This window comes from Siniperca chuatsi, linkage group LG17 (genome assembly GCF_020085105.1).
Source record: "Siniperca chuatsi isolate FFG_IHB_CAS linkage group LG17, ASM2008510v1, whole genome shotgun sequence".
Classification (NCBI taxonomy): domain Eukaryota; kingdom Metazoa; phylum Chordata; class Actinopteri; order Centrarchiformes; family Sinipercidae; genus Siniperca; species Siniperca chuatsi.
Genome location: NC_058058.1, coordinates 8,193,675 through 8,211,451, shown reverse-complemented (window position 1 = coordinate 8,211,451; position 17,777 = coordinate 8,193,675). Strand labels below are relative to the sequence as shown.

General features: G+C 39.6%; 1 protein-coding gene across 1 annotated transcript; it reads left to right on the top strand.

The window, feature by feature from the left end:
• Window positions 1-656: 656 nt before the first annotated feature.
• Window positions 657-17,776, top strand: cap1 (CAP, adenylate cyclase-associated protein 1 (yeast)). Its single transcript, XM_044172955.1, has 13 exons — window positions 657-974; window positions 6,394-6,498; window positions 7,198-7,298; window positions 7,575-7,652; window positions 8,806-8,949; window positions 9,987-10,072; window positions 10,818-10,923; window positions 11,849-12,038; window positions 13,027-13,208; window positions 13,554-13,677; window positions 14,959-15,041; window positions 15,458-15,601; window positions 16,458-17,776. The coding sequence occupies exons 2-13, from the start codon at window positions 6,396-6,398 to the stop codon at window positions 16,539-16,541; spliced, it is 1,425 nt and encodes a 474-aa protein (XP_044028890.1). The 5' UTR covers window positions 657-974; window positions 6,394-6,395; the 3' UTR covers window positions 16,542-17,776.
• Window position 17,777: the final 1 nt, after the last annotated feature.

Genomic DNA, 17,777 nt, shown 5'->3' with positions numbered 1-17,777 from the left:
GTAGCATATGAAATAATTACAGCAGGGCTTAGTTGCTTTAATCAATTAGTCGAACGGCAGAGAAATAACTCAACCATTTGTCACAAAAGTCCTTTTTTAAAAGAAATGCTAAACATTCACTGTTCTGTGCTTCTCCAAATGTGAAGATTTGCTGATTTTCTCTATCATTTCAAATTGAGTATCTTTGGGTTTTAGATTGTTTGTTGGAGAAAAGAAGCAATTTTCAAGATTTTAACTTGTGCTCTAGGAAATTGTGATGGACACTATTTTCTGACATTTTACAGAATAAACATTTGCATCCTCAAAGTGTGAGTGTGGAATAAATTGATTTAGAGCATGGGAAGCGCCATTAATCTTGATTGCTTGCAGATTGGCCCTGTTATGTGCATCTTTTCTGCATGTGTGACTGCTTTTGAACGTTAAATTCATGGGGGGGAAAGGATGCAGTGACTTAAAACTCCAGTTTACAGAGTGTATTCATATGCAGCCTCACACCAGTGGCCAGGGCAGCACTGCAAACGTGTTCAAGCACGACAGAGCACAAGAAACATGCAACACTGAGCTGCTCCCTACAGTGTTAAAGCACATTCCTGCAGATGAACATACAGAATTTGTGCTACGTGACTTTTCTTCTAGAAGCATTAAGTACTCTTTAAAGGAAAATGAATGTCATGATGACATATCTCTGCTGCATAGCTTCTTCAGATACATCACAAGAGGAAGGAAAACGGTTGTTTCATCTCTTTTCCACTCTTATATTGCTGCCCTCTGCCTTTCACACTCCTTATATGGGAAAGGAATTAGTTGCGCGAACAAGGGCGGAAACGCGGCGCGGTGACAGCTGGGTAAATTCACCGACATACAGGAAGAAATAGACGAAGCCAGTCTGCCCTGCGAGCCCGCACACCGCACACTCCCACGGCGGAATTGACAGAGATATAAAAGACCAAATCACTGCTTGATCAGTTTAGCAGGTAAGCTGCATGCAGTTGTTGATATGTGCGGTTTGTAGCGTAGTTAACGGTTTCACTGTAGCGGAAACATTAAGCGAAAGAGACAACAAACCGTCCGTCAACGCTTCTTCCTTGCCGCGGCACCGAATCATTCAGAAATCATTTATTGAAATCGGTGTGATGCTAACACACCCGGCTAGCCGACGTTGCTACACTGTTAGCCGCAAAATCTGACGCTCAACCGTCAACCGTTGACTGACACAACTCTTTAAATGTGTTCCGCCTTCCGTTAAATTCAGACTTCTCCTTTTGTATGATGAGAGAGACGTCGGCTCGCTGAAATGTGGAAACTTATTTATTTATTTTTCTGCAGACTGGGGCAACATTAGCTAACGCAGGGAGGGGTGTGTGTGAAAAGGGGGAGAAAAAAAAATTCAGGAAATGACAGACAGCAGACATTCAACAACAGGGAGGGGAAAATGCCACCAACTAATTCTGTGTACACATTTAACTTTAACTTAGCCTAATGTTTTTGCTGCTTTGTCAAACAGAAACCGTTCGTCAGGCGTTACATTAGCTAGCTCTCTCGTCGTCGCCGATGGTGTTTTGACACATTTTGTATGCCCCGCAGACTGTTTCCTCATCGATGAATAACAGTCTAGAACAAGTTAACGTTATTTAGGGAAACATGTGTTCACTCTGAGAAAACTCAAAGCTGTCAAAATATCTCCTCGCCTGTCATTTTATCGATGCTTTCCTCGTAGGTAACTGTTTGTGGGCTTGGGGAGACACAATTTGCCTGGGACACAGAATTCCGCACGACACCCACCGGGCTCTGCTTGCTAGCTTTAGCCTAGCTAGCATCCTTGGCAGTCTGATTGAAAACCCAGTGATCGCATTAACATCAGCGGCTTGAACTTGATTTGTTGGCGCTTTGAGCCCACCGAAGTAAGACTGTTAGGAAGGTTAGAGCTCACCGCCATTGCTTTGGCCTACTTCTGCGACGAAGAAGAGGTGTGTGTGTTGTGTTTTATCCAGTGCAAATAGATTAAAAAAAGGCGAGGTGGACGCTCCCTTCTTTATGTCTGAGCATCTGCCCCCCAGGCAGAAAGGCACAAACCCTCACACAGGCCTTAACTACTTCACTGTCCCTCCATGCTGATGCTGCTTTATGCACAACATTTCTGCCTTATGTCCACAAAAGTAGGTTTATGAGTACAGTTGACTTGGTTTTTACATATTGGAGGAAGACCAGCAAGAGCTATAATGTAGAGGTGGTGAATCTTTCTATAGATCAGGGGCTCTTGATGTCTGTAAGGATGATATCTTTGTATAAATTCAAACTCCTTTGGCTAGATTTCAAAAGGCAAAAAGAAACACACGCCCAATTACAGACTTACTCACTTATAAAATACACACTTATGTTGATGGCCTTCATCACTGCACATGATTCATGCATTTATTTGCTTTGCAGATGTTTTTCTGTGGTATTTTAATATTCTTCGTCTGACATTTAGTTTAAAAGATAAAAGGCTGGTGCTATTCTCCATTTTTGCTCTCGTCAATAAATCCCATGGAAAGACCAAAACCAACAATGCGTTAGCCTGTTTCTGACGTCTGTACCATGTGGCACAAAACAAGTTGTATAGTTTAAATTTTAATAATTTCAAATAACAGCTGGGCACTGTAATGTTTGGCCACCGTTACTTAAACAGCACTAAATAGTGCATTTATTGGGAACTATTATAATCAGCTGTTTTGACAGCAACAATATGATGTATGTTGGATTGATTTAAAATACATTACCATGCCAGTGTTTCATGTTATGAAGGAACATGTCACCCAGTGTGGCTCAGTGATCTTTTTGTTTTAAAAACAAATAAAAATAAATTTTTGGACACAGTGGAGCTCTATGGCACAGAGGAAAGATATATCAGGCTTTGGATACACACACACACTACTTGTTAGTAGGATCAATTTATTGTTAGTTTAGGTCTTTTTATGGGATTTATTGACAAGAAGATATATCACCAGGCTTATCCTTTTAACTCTAAGGGTCCAAACTTTTGCACATTAACTCTTTTTATTAAATTCTAGTTAGAAAGGCTGCTATAGCTCGGGTTCCTCCACCTCTGAAGTTGCAGTTAAGCCCCAGTTTTGGTCATCTTGCTTTTTTTTTTATACTGCTTAAATCTAAGGAAAATGTTATAAAAGGCATGAGTCCCTGGCTTGAGTCATTATGTGCCCTCACGTTTCGGGAAAGTTGTTTCTACTTCCTTGATAGTGGCGTTTCCTTGATGGTCAGCACTTGGCTTGAACATGTGTGACCACTTTAGGAAATGTTCTGCAGCATCTAAACTGATGTAGAAGGGAGAAAAAAGTTAGTGTTATAAACAGTATTGTATGTCATCTACAGTACATTTTTTTTAACCAACTCACACATTTAGGTGCTTGTTTTTTGGTCTCTATTACTCCCACATACACCTTTTTTAGGGGTCACTCCCTTCCTATATTGCTGCTGAGTCATCTCTCAGCTCAGACCAGGAAATGTAACAGTTGAACTCTTGTATCTGCAGGTATAGTGTAAATGCTGCTTTGGCTCTGAACATTTAGGTCAAGGGTAGTAAGGGTGTGTGTCCTGCTATGATCTAATTTTATCTCCACGCCTTATAGAGAAATAAGTTTTACAGCTCTGTCTGAATGAGTGAGGCAGAAAAAGGTCATCATGAGTCTTTCAAAATGTTTTATCTTTTGTTTTTAAATGTGACAAGGCATCGCTACCTCCAGTCAACCTTCTGGGTTATAGTAATATAATGCTGCTGATGCACTGCCCTATTGATATGACTTCACTTAACACCCTTAGGGCAGATAATATACAACCTTCCTCACCCTGCTTTAAGGTGCCATTACCCAGTTTACAACAACATAATTAATATTGGCATCAGTTGAATGTTTGAGTCATATGATAGCATGATGCTCTTCTGGCAACTTTTTGAGAAAGCATTTCATTTCCTTAAGGTTTGAATTTCAGTAAATTCAGAATTAAATGTTTAGTGTGCAGGCACAATATGTCATCTGCCAGCCCAGACCTGTATCGTTTGAAATGTTTTGATACTAGTGCCAATGTAATACCTGAGATTTGGTAACGATACTTTTTTTTAAATAACTTATTTGGAGAAAGATAAACTTTGTTTTTTTTCCCTAAATGCCACGCATTAAATACATTTGCAAAAATTGGATTCAAATCCAGAGCTATCTGATCCAACAATAAATTAACAAGATTATGAATCTGACTGATCTTGAATATCTAGAATTGGTACATTTAACATTTTTTTCATTCGAGATCATTGTCTGAACACAAGACGCACAAAAACGTAATATAAAGTGGTCTGAAATTGGCAATTTTTGTGATTTAAAATCAGGAACTATCTGATCAAAGAGTTAGAAAACAAGATCATGAGTTTTCATTCATTTTGGTACCAAAAGCTGGCATTGGTACATTTTGGTCTAGTTTCATCTATCACAGCCAAAAATGTAAAGCGCTCTCTCTGTCAATAGATCTACCTAAAGATTTTGTTCCGTCCATCTGTAGTGAAAGTGAGATGGTGGCAGCAAGTTTATCTTGTGTGGACTCATTAGTGAGAGTGGTCTGTGTGCCTCCATTCACCATCAGCCAGGTGTAAGTACCTGAGACTGAAGACACTGTCAGTCACACAGATGAAGTCAGTGTCAGGTTACAGCCATCTTATGTAATGTTAGCCTTTCTCATTACTGTGTATGTGTGTATCCTTAAGTGTAAGCTTATGCTAGACTTGGATTGAAGTTAGTTAATCTTGTACTTAAAGGGGTAAATTGGGAGAATCAGTTTGCATGTTGACACACAGACTATGGAGACTATATGTAGACTGTAGCTGCTGACCTTAAAGTTTGAAATTTTTATGTTGTGAAACATGCAAGCATCCGAAATCGACATAGTTGGGATAACAGGGCAGGTCTGCGCTCTGCAGAGTCTGCAGTAACTGCTAATGATCTACATACCTTTACTCAGCAAGTCCTGACCTGCTTACCAACAGACTTATTCTTCTTTTTCTAGTCTAAAGGTAGAATTCATTGACGTTCACTACAAGGCCAAAAAGGGCTTTCTTAAAATTTGCAAATGTACCTTTTTTGGGTCTATTTATTCGAATTCTGCACACTGTTTTAGTTCCAAGTGAATTCCAGTGTGTGTGTAGTTTCTTCTACATGCTGCGTGATAACTGCGACCTGGCAGGTTAATTTTCATGTCGCACTGCATGATATGGGTCTGATAAATCGGCGGTTCCCAACCTGGGGGGATGCAAGATAAGTCTGAGGGGTCACAAGATGATTTACAGGATAGAAAAGCAGAGAGAAAAGGCATAATTCTGCTACACAAACTGATTTATGTCCTTTTTGTTATGAATTACTGGATAACTTTACCTATTTAAAAAAACTATACAAAGCAAAACGAGGAATTAATTCACCTGGTCACAACCCACTGACTGAAAGTGCTGACGAGGGGTCAAAAGCAGACAGAAGTAGGAGTCTTTTTTTATAGGTCGCAAGTCAAAAAGGTCGGAAACATCTGTAATAAAATCTTGGTCACAATCTGTCAGAACTGCTACGATTAGACAATTAACTGATTTACTTGATCAATGCGAAAGTAATCCGCAACTATTTTAATAATCCAAGATTTCTTTTAAAGCAAAAACAAAGCCAAACATTCCCTGGTTCCAGCTTCTCAAATGTGAGAATTTGACACTTTTCTTTGTCATTCACCATAGTGAACAGAGTATCAGTATGCAAACCCTTAATGTGGGACTTATTGAAGTAAAGACAGCGGTGTTGACAGCTAATTACAGGCATTTACACACATGTCTACCAAGCCTTGTAGGACAAAATCAACCGAGGAAAAACATGCCCAGGATCCAGAGCACTGCTGTTTGTTATCCTACCAAAGTAGCAGATTTTTAATTGCAGTAACTGCCTTCACCTTGTGTCCCAGGAGTAATTCAGTCCCCAATTAGAAGACTACTGGAACAGAAAGTACCACTGTGCTGCGATGAATAAGAACAGCTGACCTCATGACAAATATAAACACCAACACTAAATATATAAAATGTATAAAATATTAATTCATCATTATGACTGGATGTTAAGTGGTTAAATAAATTAAGTCTGTATTTTGTGTTAAACATTTTAAGTTAACCTTTGCTAATGCTATGATATCATTTCATCATTGGAAACATCTTTGTATGTAGCCGGTTGCATCAATTAAGAGCTTTTGAAGTGAAGAAATCGGTGCTTGTGGAGTTGCAGATAACAATGCTACCATTGCAACAAAAAGGAAACCAGTAAACCTAGCTCATGCTTCATTTCACCATTGTTTGCACCCTCCTTCATGGCTTTCTCCGTCTCACAGGTATGGCCGAGTTGGCGAGTCTGGTGCAGCGGCTGGAGGTGGCGGTGGGTCGCCTGGAGTCCATGTCAGGCCCTGGAGGCAGTGCTGGAAATTCTGCTGGGGGAGGTAAATGATTATCATCATGTAATAACTTTATTTATCATGAGTAAGGTGTCTGGTAATGGTGTCTCTGAGCAAGATATCCAAATCATTTCAAGTATTTACGTGTAGATACCAGAGCTGAGCCTAAAGGGAGCATTGGGGTTGTTGTGTTTTTTATGTTTTGTTAGTTAAGAAATGAGGTTAACATGTTCATGCAAGTCTCACATTCTGCCACAGCCATTCAGTACAGCATCTCCTCAAACAAAGATAACAAATCCCTTAGCCTCTGACCTCCTATCTGGCAATAAAGTGTCATGAGTTTGCAACTTTTTTTTTTTCGGCAACGTTACCAATAAACATATTTGACTATCCTTCCTCATCAAGCAGTTAAACAAGACCAGACGTAATTTCCTCCAATAAAGAGTGTTTTTAGTAGGTGTTATACTGTATGCTAATAATTATAGACCTAATATCAAATCATATGCAATCATCTTCCTCGTGATCTTAAATGTGCCTCAGTCTTTGCTACTTTCCAATTAAAATTAACAACTCATAACTTCTGGGGCTGTTAATTTTCCACTGTACTTGTATTTCTTTAATTTTGGGAATATTTATCACAATTTTGTAGTATTTCATTTTATCCTGTTTTTTTATTTTCCATATCATGGTCTTTTTTAAAATGTTTAAATGCTTTTTTATGCCTTGCGTTTTTCTTCTCTGCAGCTGTATCAGTGTACGTCGAGGCCTTTGACGAGATCGTCAGCGGTCCTGTGGCCCAGTACTTCTCCCTCAGCCAGCAGATTGGGGGTGATGTCCAGAAACATGTAAGTTACAGTTTAGATGCAAAATGGTATAAAATGTGCCAGTTAAATAGTCAGTTATGTTAGTTATCTCACTCTGACACGCCACCAAAAGGATCAGCCAGAATTTCAAAATAACAAGCGTAGTGTGCATGTTTGTCGTTCTTCGTTTTGTTAGATACGTAGTTGTTACTGAATTGTAACAGGGCAAAAGCATGCAAAAACATCCGGGATGACCGTTTGTTCTCCACATATTTCTGTTACGATATGTTGAAATAAATTCCCTCTCTTCCCTTCCAGGCAGAAATGATGAAGCAGGCATTCTCCTGTGAGAGAGAACTCCTCATAAAAGCCTCTTCCTCCCAGAAGCCCTCTGATGTGAGTTTAATGTCTCACTTAACTGAACAGCATTGATCAATCAATTTCAACAATTTGTACAATTCATTATGCTCTTCTCATACATCCCTTCACTCTCCTGTACAGGTTCTCTATCATGGTGTCGTTTCTCCTCACTTCCTGCAAACATTATGTTTTCTATTTTTAAAATCTGTTGAATATTCCAGCTGGATTTATACTTGATGGATACTTCTTCCATTGATAGCAACACTAGATGCATGTATTGTATGTGATCAGGCGATATCATGCTTTTAAATATACAGACATTCTTCCGTTTACGTTATGAGAAGGTTCGGCAATTACTGTGTAGGTTTATTTTCTCAGTATTGTTCACTGAGGGGCAAATGTTGTACAGACGCAGTGGTAAAGCAGGCCTATTTTTGTTTAAAATATCTTTTTGGTTTTAGAATTGTAGAGACAAATGTCAGCCCAGAGGGACAGCATTATGTTAAGACTAGTTTTGAAACAAATGACTCGTGTACACAAATGTATGTCTTGCTTTATACTACGAGAGACATAACTGTCACGAATGATAAAAAGTGGCCTGCTTCATGTACATGTACTGTTGTTGACACACATCTGTTCTGGTCAAACAGGCCGTTGAATCAAAACTGTATTTGAATTCAACAGGTACTTGTTTCATTTAACTGAAGTGGATTGTAGTATTTATTAGACTTCATTTAAGCACCATGCGCTGCTCAAATAGCCTCGTGCAGAACGAGGAACAGTAGGTGTGTTTTGCATGCTTCAGTATTGACATTATCTACAGTAGATTTCTGAAAAATCATGTCAAACTTCTGTTTACGTCAGGGGGCCAAATAATTTTGTTGGCGGTTCCGTACATACCCAGAGTTACAGCCAGGTACATTTTAAACTTGTAGGAAAAAATACAAGCAGCCCAAGTTGACCAATCACAGTTCTTGCGACATGCCATGCTGAAAATGCAAGAAATTGAAATTTGGAAGAAAAAATGACTTTTAATGTGTAACAAGAAAATGTTTTTCTTAGTGTACACAAAAAGTCACCAGACTGAAGGAAAAGGGTTCTCCTAAATCTAAAACTTGAACTTCTACCATATGAGTGAAAGGGTTTTTTTATTAACTGTGAAACCTTGTGTTGTCTCTTTCCTGTTCAGGCAGTTTTGACGACTCTCCTGCAGCCGGTGTCCAAAGCAATCCAGCAGGTGCAGACGTTTCGTGAGCAGAACCGCACCTCACCACTTTTCAACCACCTCTCTGCTGTGAGCGAGAGCGTGCCTGCCCTCGGATGGGTCGCCATGGTGAGACTGGGGATGGGAGTGGTTAACGGGCAGGAAGGGAAGCTTTTTGGGACTGTTGTTTGTGTGTTACAGAGAGTGTGTGTGTGTGTGTGTGTGTGTGTGCGCGCAGATAGATAAATGGCTGTGTAATGGCCGGAAACAAGCCACTCTTTGATTCTGCCATCACTGTCTGGTGAACAACAGTTTCTTGGCTGACACAAGGCCACCAGAAACAGAGCTTCACTGTTACAGTTTAGATGATTAACTGGTTGTTGTTTTGATTCTTATGAAATAATACATCAGCTTTTCAAATACACATAATAGATGCATCCATTCTTTGTACGCATACTCCAGTATCGAGTATACTCCAGTATGAATTTAAGTTTAAGTACGCAATTCAGTGTACTTACAATTCCAAGAACAATTTATAGGAAGATAGAAATAGACATGTAGCTAAAAACAAGGGCAACAAAGCTGAACAGAGATAGGATAAATAAACACAAAACTATTATGTACATAAAAGTAAGTGGGGGGAGAATAGGTGTGTATTTATTTATTTATTTATTTATTTATTAATTAAAAAAAGAGAGATACTGCTCTCATGTTTGTACACTAAATATGAAGCTAGAGCCAGAAGCCGGTCAGTTTAGCTTAGCATAAAGACTGGAAATTTAATTTTGTTACTTTAACAGAGCTGGGCCAGCTGTTTCCCCCTGCTGCCAGTCTTTATGCTGAGCTAAACTAACTTGTCTTTTGGCTATATTATTAGCGTATAGACATTATCGATCTTCTAATCTAACTCTCTGCAAGAAAGCAAGTAAGCATATTTACCAAAATGTCAAACTATTTCATAAATTGGGGAGCTTTATATTCAGACTTTAGAGAGAGCCAGGCAAGCTTTTTCTCCCTGCTTCCAGTCTTTATTCTAAGCTAAGCTACTCACCTCGCAGCTCTAGCTCCATACTCATCTATCTCTCGGCAAGAAAGCAAATAAGCGTATTTACCAAAATGTTGAACTATTCATTTAATCTGAGTTTACTTTTTTCTTTGTGTCCCAGGCTCCTAAGCCATGCCCCTATGTTAAAGAGATGCAGGATGCCGCCATGTTCTACACCAACCGTGTGCTCAAGGAGTACAAGGAAAAGTAAGTAAAACTTTATTATATTGTGTTTCCTACTTTGTCTGCAGCAGTGAAGCTTTCCACACGGTCTTGACATGCAACGCAACAATCTAGTGACCTTTTGCAATTTGTTCTTGTTTTATTTATTTTTTATTGCGCCATTTGTTTTTGAAATGCTGTAACGTCTGATAACTAAAAGAGTCAGATGAACTTTCATATGCAGCCAAACAGTTTGCTCAACCCATCTGTCGTCCATCTTTCCTTCCTCTAGGCTCTTTTAAGTTTAGTTTTAATGAGTCAGCGCTGCCGCACGACACGCTGACGCATGCTGGTGCTAGACTTCCTGTATTTAAACCTGAAATCAAAGCTTTTGTGTTTATGAGCAGACTTGAGTTACAGTCAAGTTAGAAGGTAGACGTTAGTCAGACTAAAATCAGCCTGTTCATGCTGGTCAGTTGCACAGCTTTTATTCAGATTTATCAGTGAGCTCTTTGCAGAGCTGAATGCAAAACAGTAATGTTGTATACAAATACAAGGCGCAGGATCAAAACAATCATACAGTGTGAGATCTGGGTTCAGTGGTTAATGTGGGTTAGAAAATGTTACGTGTTCTATGTTACAGTAAGTAGTAAATCTGTGCGGTGGGTCTCATGCATTGTAGTGAAAAGGAACAATAAATTGCTAAACGGGGAAAAGAAACTTAAAATGCCAAGGTTTGAAGGTGAAAAGATGATCAATAGACAATCCTGTTTCCACCTCTTCCTCACAGGGACAAGACGCATGCGGACTGGGTGAAGGCCTATGTCTCCATCTGGACTGAGATGCAAACCTACATCAAAAAACACCACACCACCGGACTCACCTGGAGCACGAGTGTGAGTCTTCTAAGATTTACACTTAACAAAAGCCAACGTACAAGTGAACAAGTTATTCAGAGTGTGAAGAATTAACACACTTTAATCAAGCGACTTACACCTACATACAGTGAAGTGTTAGAGTAAACTTTTTAAGAGCAGCTCTCAAGTGATCAAATGATTAATCTCATGTATGTTCTGGGCAAGAAGAGCCAATCAGAGACAAGGACTTACTCTACATCAGCCAGATAGTTCAGTCTTTTAGCGCTGTGTTTCTCCAGTAGCAATTAACATTTCATCAACAATCGTGTATAAATATTTGCAACATACAAGTTAATTAATAGGGATGAAATAATATGTAAAAGAAAACCAAACTGAAGCTGGTAGACGAGCTACGTCAGAAAAATCATCTAATAAGGGGAATTTAGTGCCACATTGACAAATGCAGACAATGAAGATGGAAAGTGATTGCAAACAAAATCAAAGTCAGCTTTATTCTTGTCGTTTGTCTGCACCCCTGATAAATGTAAAAAAAAAAATAGTAAAGTGGTGTAACAACCATGTGGTGTAACATGTTATTTAATGACCAATAATATTTTGTATAATCACTCCAAAGCATGTCTTAGAAGGTGCGTTCCTAACCTGTCTCTGTACGGCAGACATCCAGGATCTGCTCTTCGAGTAGGAGTAAAGGAGAAGAATTTTAAATATTTCCCTGTTAGCAGTTTGATAAATATGCGGCCTGGTCTTCCTGTTCTTGCTCTCATGGGCAGAGCGGTTTTCTGTTATTACCCTCCTCATCTGTCCTCAGTGAAATGATATGATTATGATATATATTAATTTGTAACTTTTTCTAAGCACAAATGTTAAAACATGTCAGTTGAATCATGTGCTGTGACATTAGATGGCTACAGTTACAGCATTTAAAATTTTCTGTCCACCTCAGGGCCCCGTAGCTTCAGCCTCTGCAGCTCCCCCCAGTGCTCGTGCTGGTGGATGTCCTCCCCCACCTCCCCCTGGACCTCCTCCTCCCCCCGTGGACTTCAGCGGACCCTCTAGTGGCGGTGGCGATACTGGTGCTGACACTCGGAACGCTTTGTTCGCCTCCCTCAACAAAGGAGCCGACATCACCAAGGGTAGGTAGTCTCGGTGACCAGCGTCAGGTGCTGTTGATCATTTTTATACTTTTTGTCTGTTCTGGCCGTAGTTTTGATGCACAAGACTTTGGGTGTAAAGGTGCGAAGTGAAATTTCACTACGCCTAATTTGTGCAAATTTGACAGCAGGACCGTGTATGTTTATTCTCCCCAGTGGACCGACTGTACGTTAGATATAAGACAGCTAGAAAGGGATGCACCGACCGTGTCTGTAGTGGGAGTGTGTTTGTGTTCAACTCAGACTCTGAACTCACATATCCTGTTCTTTCTGTTATTTTCCTCCAGTCTCTCTCCTTTGTCCTCTTGTCTCTGTATCGTTACAAAGTTGATTCACAAAGCCACATCATACGGCAGAAGTTTTCCCCTCAAGTGGAGACATTTTCAACCCAAGCGGGCGTGTGCTCACGTCAATTTGCGCCAACCTGGGTGAATTAGTGTCTAATTGCATCTTTCCATTGACTTCAGACAGAACGCAAAGTTTAAAGGTGGTGTGACTGCATACAAAGTAACGGTTACAGATACAGTATATGAATTTAATTTCAAGTATGTGGAGTTCATTGCAAAAGAGATGCTTCACTATGTTCAGGTTATTAAAAAGATGCAATTCACTGTAACGTGTAGCATGAAAGACTTAGCAGACTTGTGGCTGAAAGTTGTCTACTTTTATTTGCTTCTCTTAAACCTAAAGTATAAGGCTGGTGATAATCTATGTTTTTATTGTCAATCAATCATGTGAAAAGACCAAAACAATATATTTCTCCCAGTAACAAGTATTGTCTGTGTATCCAAAGCTTGATATATCTTCATGTCCAAACACTATTCAAAACACAATATGAGCCACACTGTTGCACTGGGTGACAGGTTCCTTCATTGCCATGAACACACACACTGTAGTTTATTTTGAATCAATTCAACATGTTGGACTGTAGGACTTATAACATGTTTCCCTCTTTCCTTGACCTCTCCAGGCCTGAAGCATGTGGGCGACGACCAGAAGACCCACAAGAATCCTTCCTTGAGGAGTCAGGCTGCTCCAATACGTACCGGACCAAAACCTTTCGCTTCCACCACTCCCCGACCTGCTGCGTCCGCCACCCCGACCCGCACGCTGCCCCCTGTGTTGGAGCTGGAGGGGAAGAAGTGGAAAGTGGTAAGTTGTTGGTTCACTCATTAAAAAGTTACCAGAGAAATTGTAGCCAATCCAACTCCAAGCTAGAGCTGAGTTTATTTTAACTTTTAGTTTTTAAGTTAGTTATCCCTATAAAAGGAAAGATATTGAAAAAAGGAAGGGTCCAGATTAACTAGAGTAGACTTGTTGCTTTTGGCTGGAATGATTTGTTTATGCAGCAGGCTGTCAGGCTACCAGAATGAGTCACTGAACCAGAATAACTTTTTATAAAACTGCTGATTTTTATAGCTAACCTTTTTTTATAGTAACTCCAGTGTGCCATCCTGCTTTCTTGTTCACTCGTTTTGTTTGTTTTTCTCTCTGCAGGAGAACCAAGAGGGAGTGCAGGACCTGGTGATCAACGACACTGAGCTGAAACAAGTGGTTTATGCTTTCAAGTGTAACAAGAGCACCCTGCAGGTCAAGGGCAAAATCAACTCCATCACTGTAGGTAAGATAAAAACAGTGTGTTGAATGTTTAGAGGTAGTTAAACTCACTCGTCAAAATCTTGCAAGCCTCCCTGGGGAGGCGTGTAGGGTGAGACGTGAGGCAAAGATACTGCGTGAGGTGAAAAGGACTGGTGCATGCCAGTGTTCTGAAAACAGGAAGTTAGTTATTTTGTTTTGTGTACAGTTGGAGCAGCTCGTGGAGGCAATTAAGTACTTAAGCTACTTTTTCTCAGTCATAACTCTGAACAAATAGACATGAAACTCCATATTTTTTTCAGATTAGATTCAGTATGAGATTTTCTGAGGATATCGTGATCCATCGCAAATAAACATAAATCCGCTTAGAAATTATTTTTAAAAAGACGCTCCTTCTAACTCCAGAGCTTGCCTCAGAATCATCACAATTTAAAATGTTCTTCAGTATCAAAGTAATCTAGTGATGGTTGTCTGTACATCCATAGATACATTGCAAACAGGATCCTCCAATAGCTAATTCTGCAAACTTTTAATGGTGCCAATTTGCAAAAAGTCAATTTTATTTATAAAACCCAATATCACAAATCACAATTTGCCTCAAGGGGCTTTCTAGTCTGTACAGCATACAACACCCTCTGTCCTTAGACCCTCGATTCGAATGAATGTAAACAAATCTAGACTAAAAAACTGACTTAAGCCATGGCAGCGTTGTACTTCCTGCTTACATCCTCCAAAACTTATAGCATGATTATCCCCCAAATAAAAAATAAGACTAAGAATCCATTATGGTTCTTATATTCCTGTACCACTGACACTCTCCTCTGTCCATTCATATAGAGATATTTGTTGGAAACCTGTAAACATTTAGGCAAAAAAGTCAAACAATACATTTGGCGGGACAATGCAGCTGATTTGGATTTTTTTTCTTCTTTTAATTATATTTAAAAATAATACAGAATATCTCTTTTAAAATACTTGTATCTGCTGATAAGAAAGCCATGACACTGAAATGGCTGCAGGCAAACCCAGGACAAAGGACCATTGGATTGCAATCGTCAATGAAACTGTATTGATAAATTGACCTATATCTTATCTAATAATAAAATACTAGAAAGAAAAAAAAAAAAGTATGTATGTAATGTCAACTTGCTAATTTCTCTTGAAAGTACCAATAAAAATAACCCAAAATAGTCAATGAATACCAATACAATGTCAAAAAGGCCAGTGTGATGGTGCGTTTATTTTCCAAAGATCGACTCTTGCCAGTTACATGACGTGTTTTATTGTGTTTGTTTCTCTCCATCAGACAACTGTAAGAAAATGGGCCTGGTGTTTGATGATGTCGTGGGCATCGTAGAGATCATCAACTGCAAGGATGTTAAGGTCCAGGTGTGTACAACATGCAGTGTAATAACAAAACGCTGTTTTTAAAGGGACTATAACAGACACAAGGAATCATCTGTGGCACAGCTGCTCAGCACCACTCAGTGTGGTGTTGGTATTTGGATCTCGCCCACTGGCTTTGTTGCATTTCACCCAGTGATCTCTGCTGTCCTGTCACTCTTCAGTTGTTTTTGTTGTAACATCAAAGCATTTTTCATGAACACCCTGCTTTATATTCATGTAGTTACAGAATGCAAGCTGCTCAGTCCTTCGCTCAAAGCAATCTTGACAGTAGTTGATCAGAACAAAGTGCACAGAAATGTTTGTCCTGTCAGATACAGCAGAAATAAATCCAACTTTTTCCATTCGGTAGCCATTACGTGTTTCTGGGGAGGTAAATGTTCTTGCCTTTTTCTATCTAGGTGATTGGTAAGGTCCCCACTATCTCTATCAACAAGACGGACGGTTGCCACATCTACCTGAGCAACGACTCTCTGAGCTGTGAGATCGTCAGCGCCAAGAGCTCAGAGATGAACGTCCTGGTACCCAACAAAGACGGAGAATTTGTGAGTAACTTTTAACAAGAGAATAATTGGTTAAAGGATAAGTTTGGTGATATTCATTTTTTTTTTTTCTTGTCAAAACAAATCCCACCAAAGGACCAAAACCAACAATGAATTGATCCTAGTAACAAGAATTGTCTTTTTTTTTAATTTATTTATTTTTTATCCAAAGCCTGATACAACATATTCCTCTGTGCCATAGAGCTCCATTGTGTCCAAAAATGATTTAAAACAAATCAGTTGTTGTTGGAAATGTTATTGGACTGAATGGCTCAAATTCAAAAAGAAGTCATTTCAAGGTGATTGTGACGCCCCAGTTTTCCAGACGCTCCTTTTCTAATGATTGTGTTGGGGGGGAAAAGGACTTTTGGGCCAGTGTGCGTCACGTGATAGTGCACTACTGAATGTGGCTACTGTGCCTCGCAGCCCGGTGCTGGTCCTGGGGTGCTTGTTAAATACTCACTAGGGCACCAAACCCACCGCTGAAAATGTTCCCCAGCCAATGCATTATTTCTCCTGTTTGAGTAACATTTGCCAGCTGTTTTAGAAAATGTTACATTTTATTAAAAAGGATCTACACTTGTGAGCCGTTTGTATTAAAGATTTACGTCTTCAGTAGGAACCAATTGGCTTGGGGCTGAGAGCCACAGACAGGATAAATCAAAGTATCGAAAGATGGACTAACACATTCTTTGGTTTTGGTCTTTTTCCTGTATTATTTTTAATTTTGTTGTTGTGTTTTTTAATTTTTGTTTTTATTATTTAACAAGACAGACTATCTCTAGACGCCTCCTTTTATGTAGCACAAGCATGTGAAATATACATTTCAACACGACTTCTCTCTTACTCCCTCTCTCAGACGGAGCTCCCTGTTCCTGAGCAGTTCAAGACTGTCTGGGACGGCAAGAAGCTCGTTACCACAGCAACAGAGATCGCCGGATAGACAGAGGCAGCATAAGAAATGGCCGCCCCTCCTCGACACCATCCCCACCCTATTTTTGCAAATGCCTTCCCGAGTGATCGACCACCCCACCAGCTAACTCTCACACTGTAGACTGAGATTTGGACCTCATGCGTTTTATCTCCCGCCCTTCTTTCTTTATCAGCCAATCACAGCTTAAGCTGTCCCTTCCATAAGCCAATGAGAGGACTGCTCACTTTATCTGGAGCAAATCCTCCAGCCAATCAGCAGGGAGCAGCTTGTCATTCAAATTTGGTTTTCCCTGTGAGCCAGTGAGCACTTTTCAAAAACATTCATGAGTTTTGCCAATAGCTGGGATGCTCTGTATGATATATATTTTTTTTTAATCTATCTGGATAATGCTAAGCTAAACTTAACATGTAGAATAGCCAACATGGGAACAGGGAAATTGATCCCTCTGCAACAAAAGCACTGCAGCCAATCAGGCTCTACTATCAGGATGCTTCAGGCTATTATTCTTTTCTTTCTCCTCTTCCTGGTCCGGAGGGGCTGGTGTTTTTTAAGTTGTGGCCTGATAAGTTTCTGTTCCGTTATATGCAATTCACTGGTGAAGCACTTGTCGAACACAGCCCTTTTTATAGAGGATAATGGCATCCATATCACCTCCGCTGATGTTGACCGTAACAATATTAACATTCATAGTGGATAATATGAAAAACAAAATGTTGACAGACTCAGAGCACATAAATAGGAGTAAAAACAAAACCACTGTCTATTTCACATCATGAAAACTCATCTAGATGATGTTGGAATAAATCCATGTGCTTTCCATTAAACCCACACATAGGACATTCCTGAGTATTTAAAAAAAAAACATTCCATATAAGGAGGCATGTAAGAAAAAGTTTGTGATAAAGAGCAAAGAGATGTTGATACAAAGTAGAAGAGACTGAAGGACATAATCATTGATTGTTGTTAAATGCTTCACCTCCACCTCAGTCTCTAGATTGGAAATATCTGCTGTAATCATCTGTATAGATATGAATAATTATGGAATAGTCTTAAAATATTAGCCCGACCATCAACGTCTGTCCACTCGCTCCTAGCCATGTCTGCACTCTTTGATCAGCTCTTGAAGCTCTTTGCTGAATTTTTTTATATTGTCTCCCTTTCTTTTACCTCTTTTTTTTTTTTGGGTCCAAAATCAGAATCTGTTCATTAGTACTGGAGACATCATTAAAAATCTTGCAATAAAAT

Excerpts from the sequence above, each read along its gene's own strand:
- cap1 (XM_044172955.1), top strand. The coding sequence starts at position 6,396 with ATGGCCGAGTTGGCGAGTCTGGTGCAGCGGCTGGAGGTGGCGGTGGGT. Across the intron at positions 8,950-9,986 it reads CCCTCGGATGGGTCGCCATG|GCTCCTAAGCCATGCCCCTA; the intron begins GTGAGACTGGGG and ends TTTGTGTCCCAG. Across the intron at positions 12,039-13,026 it reads AGGAGCCGACATCACCAAGG|GCCTGAAGCATGTGGGCGAC; the intron begins GTAGGTAGTCTC and ends TGACCTCTCCAG.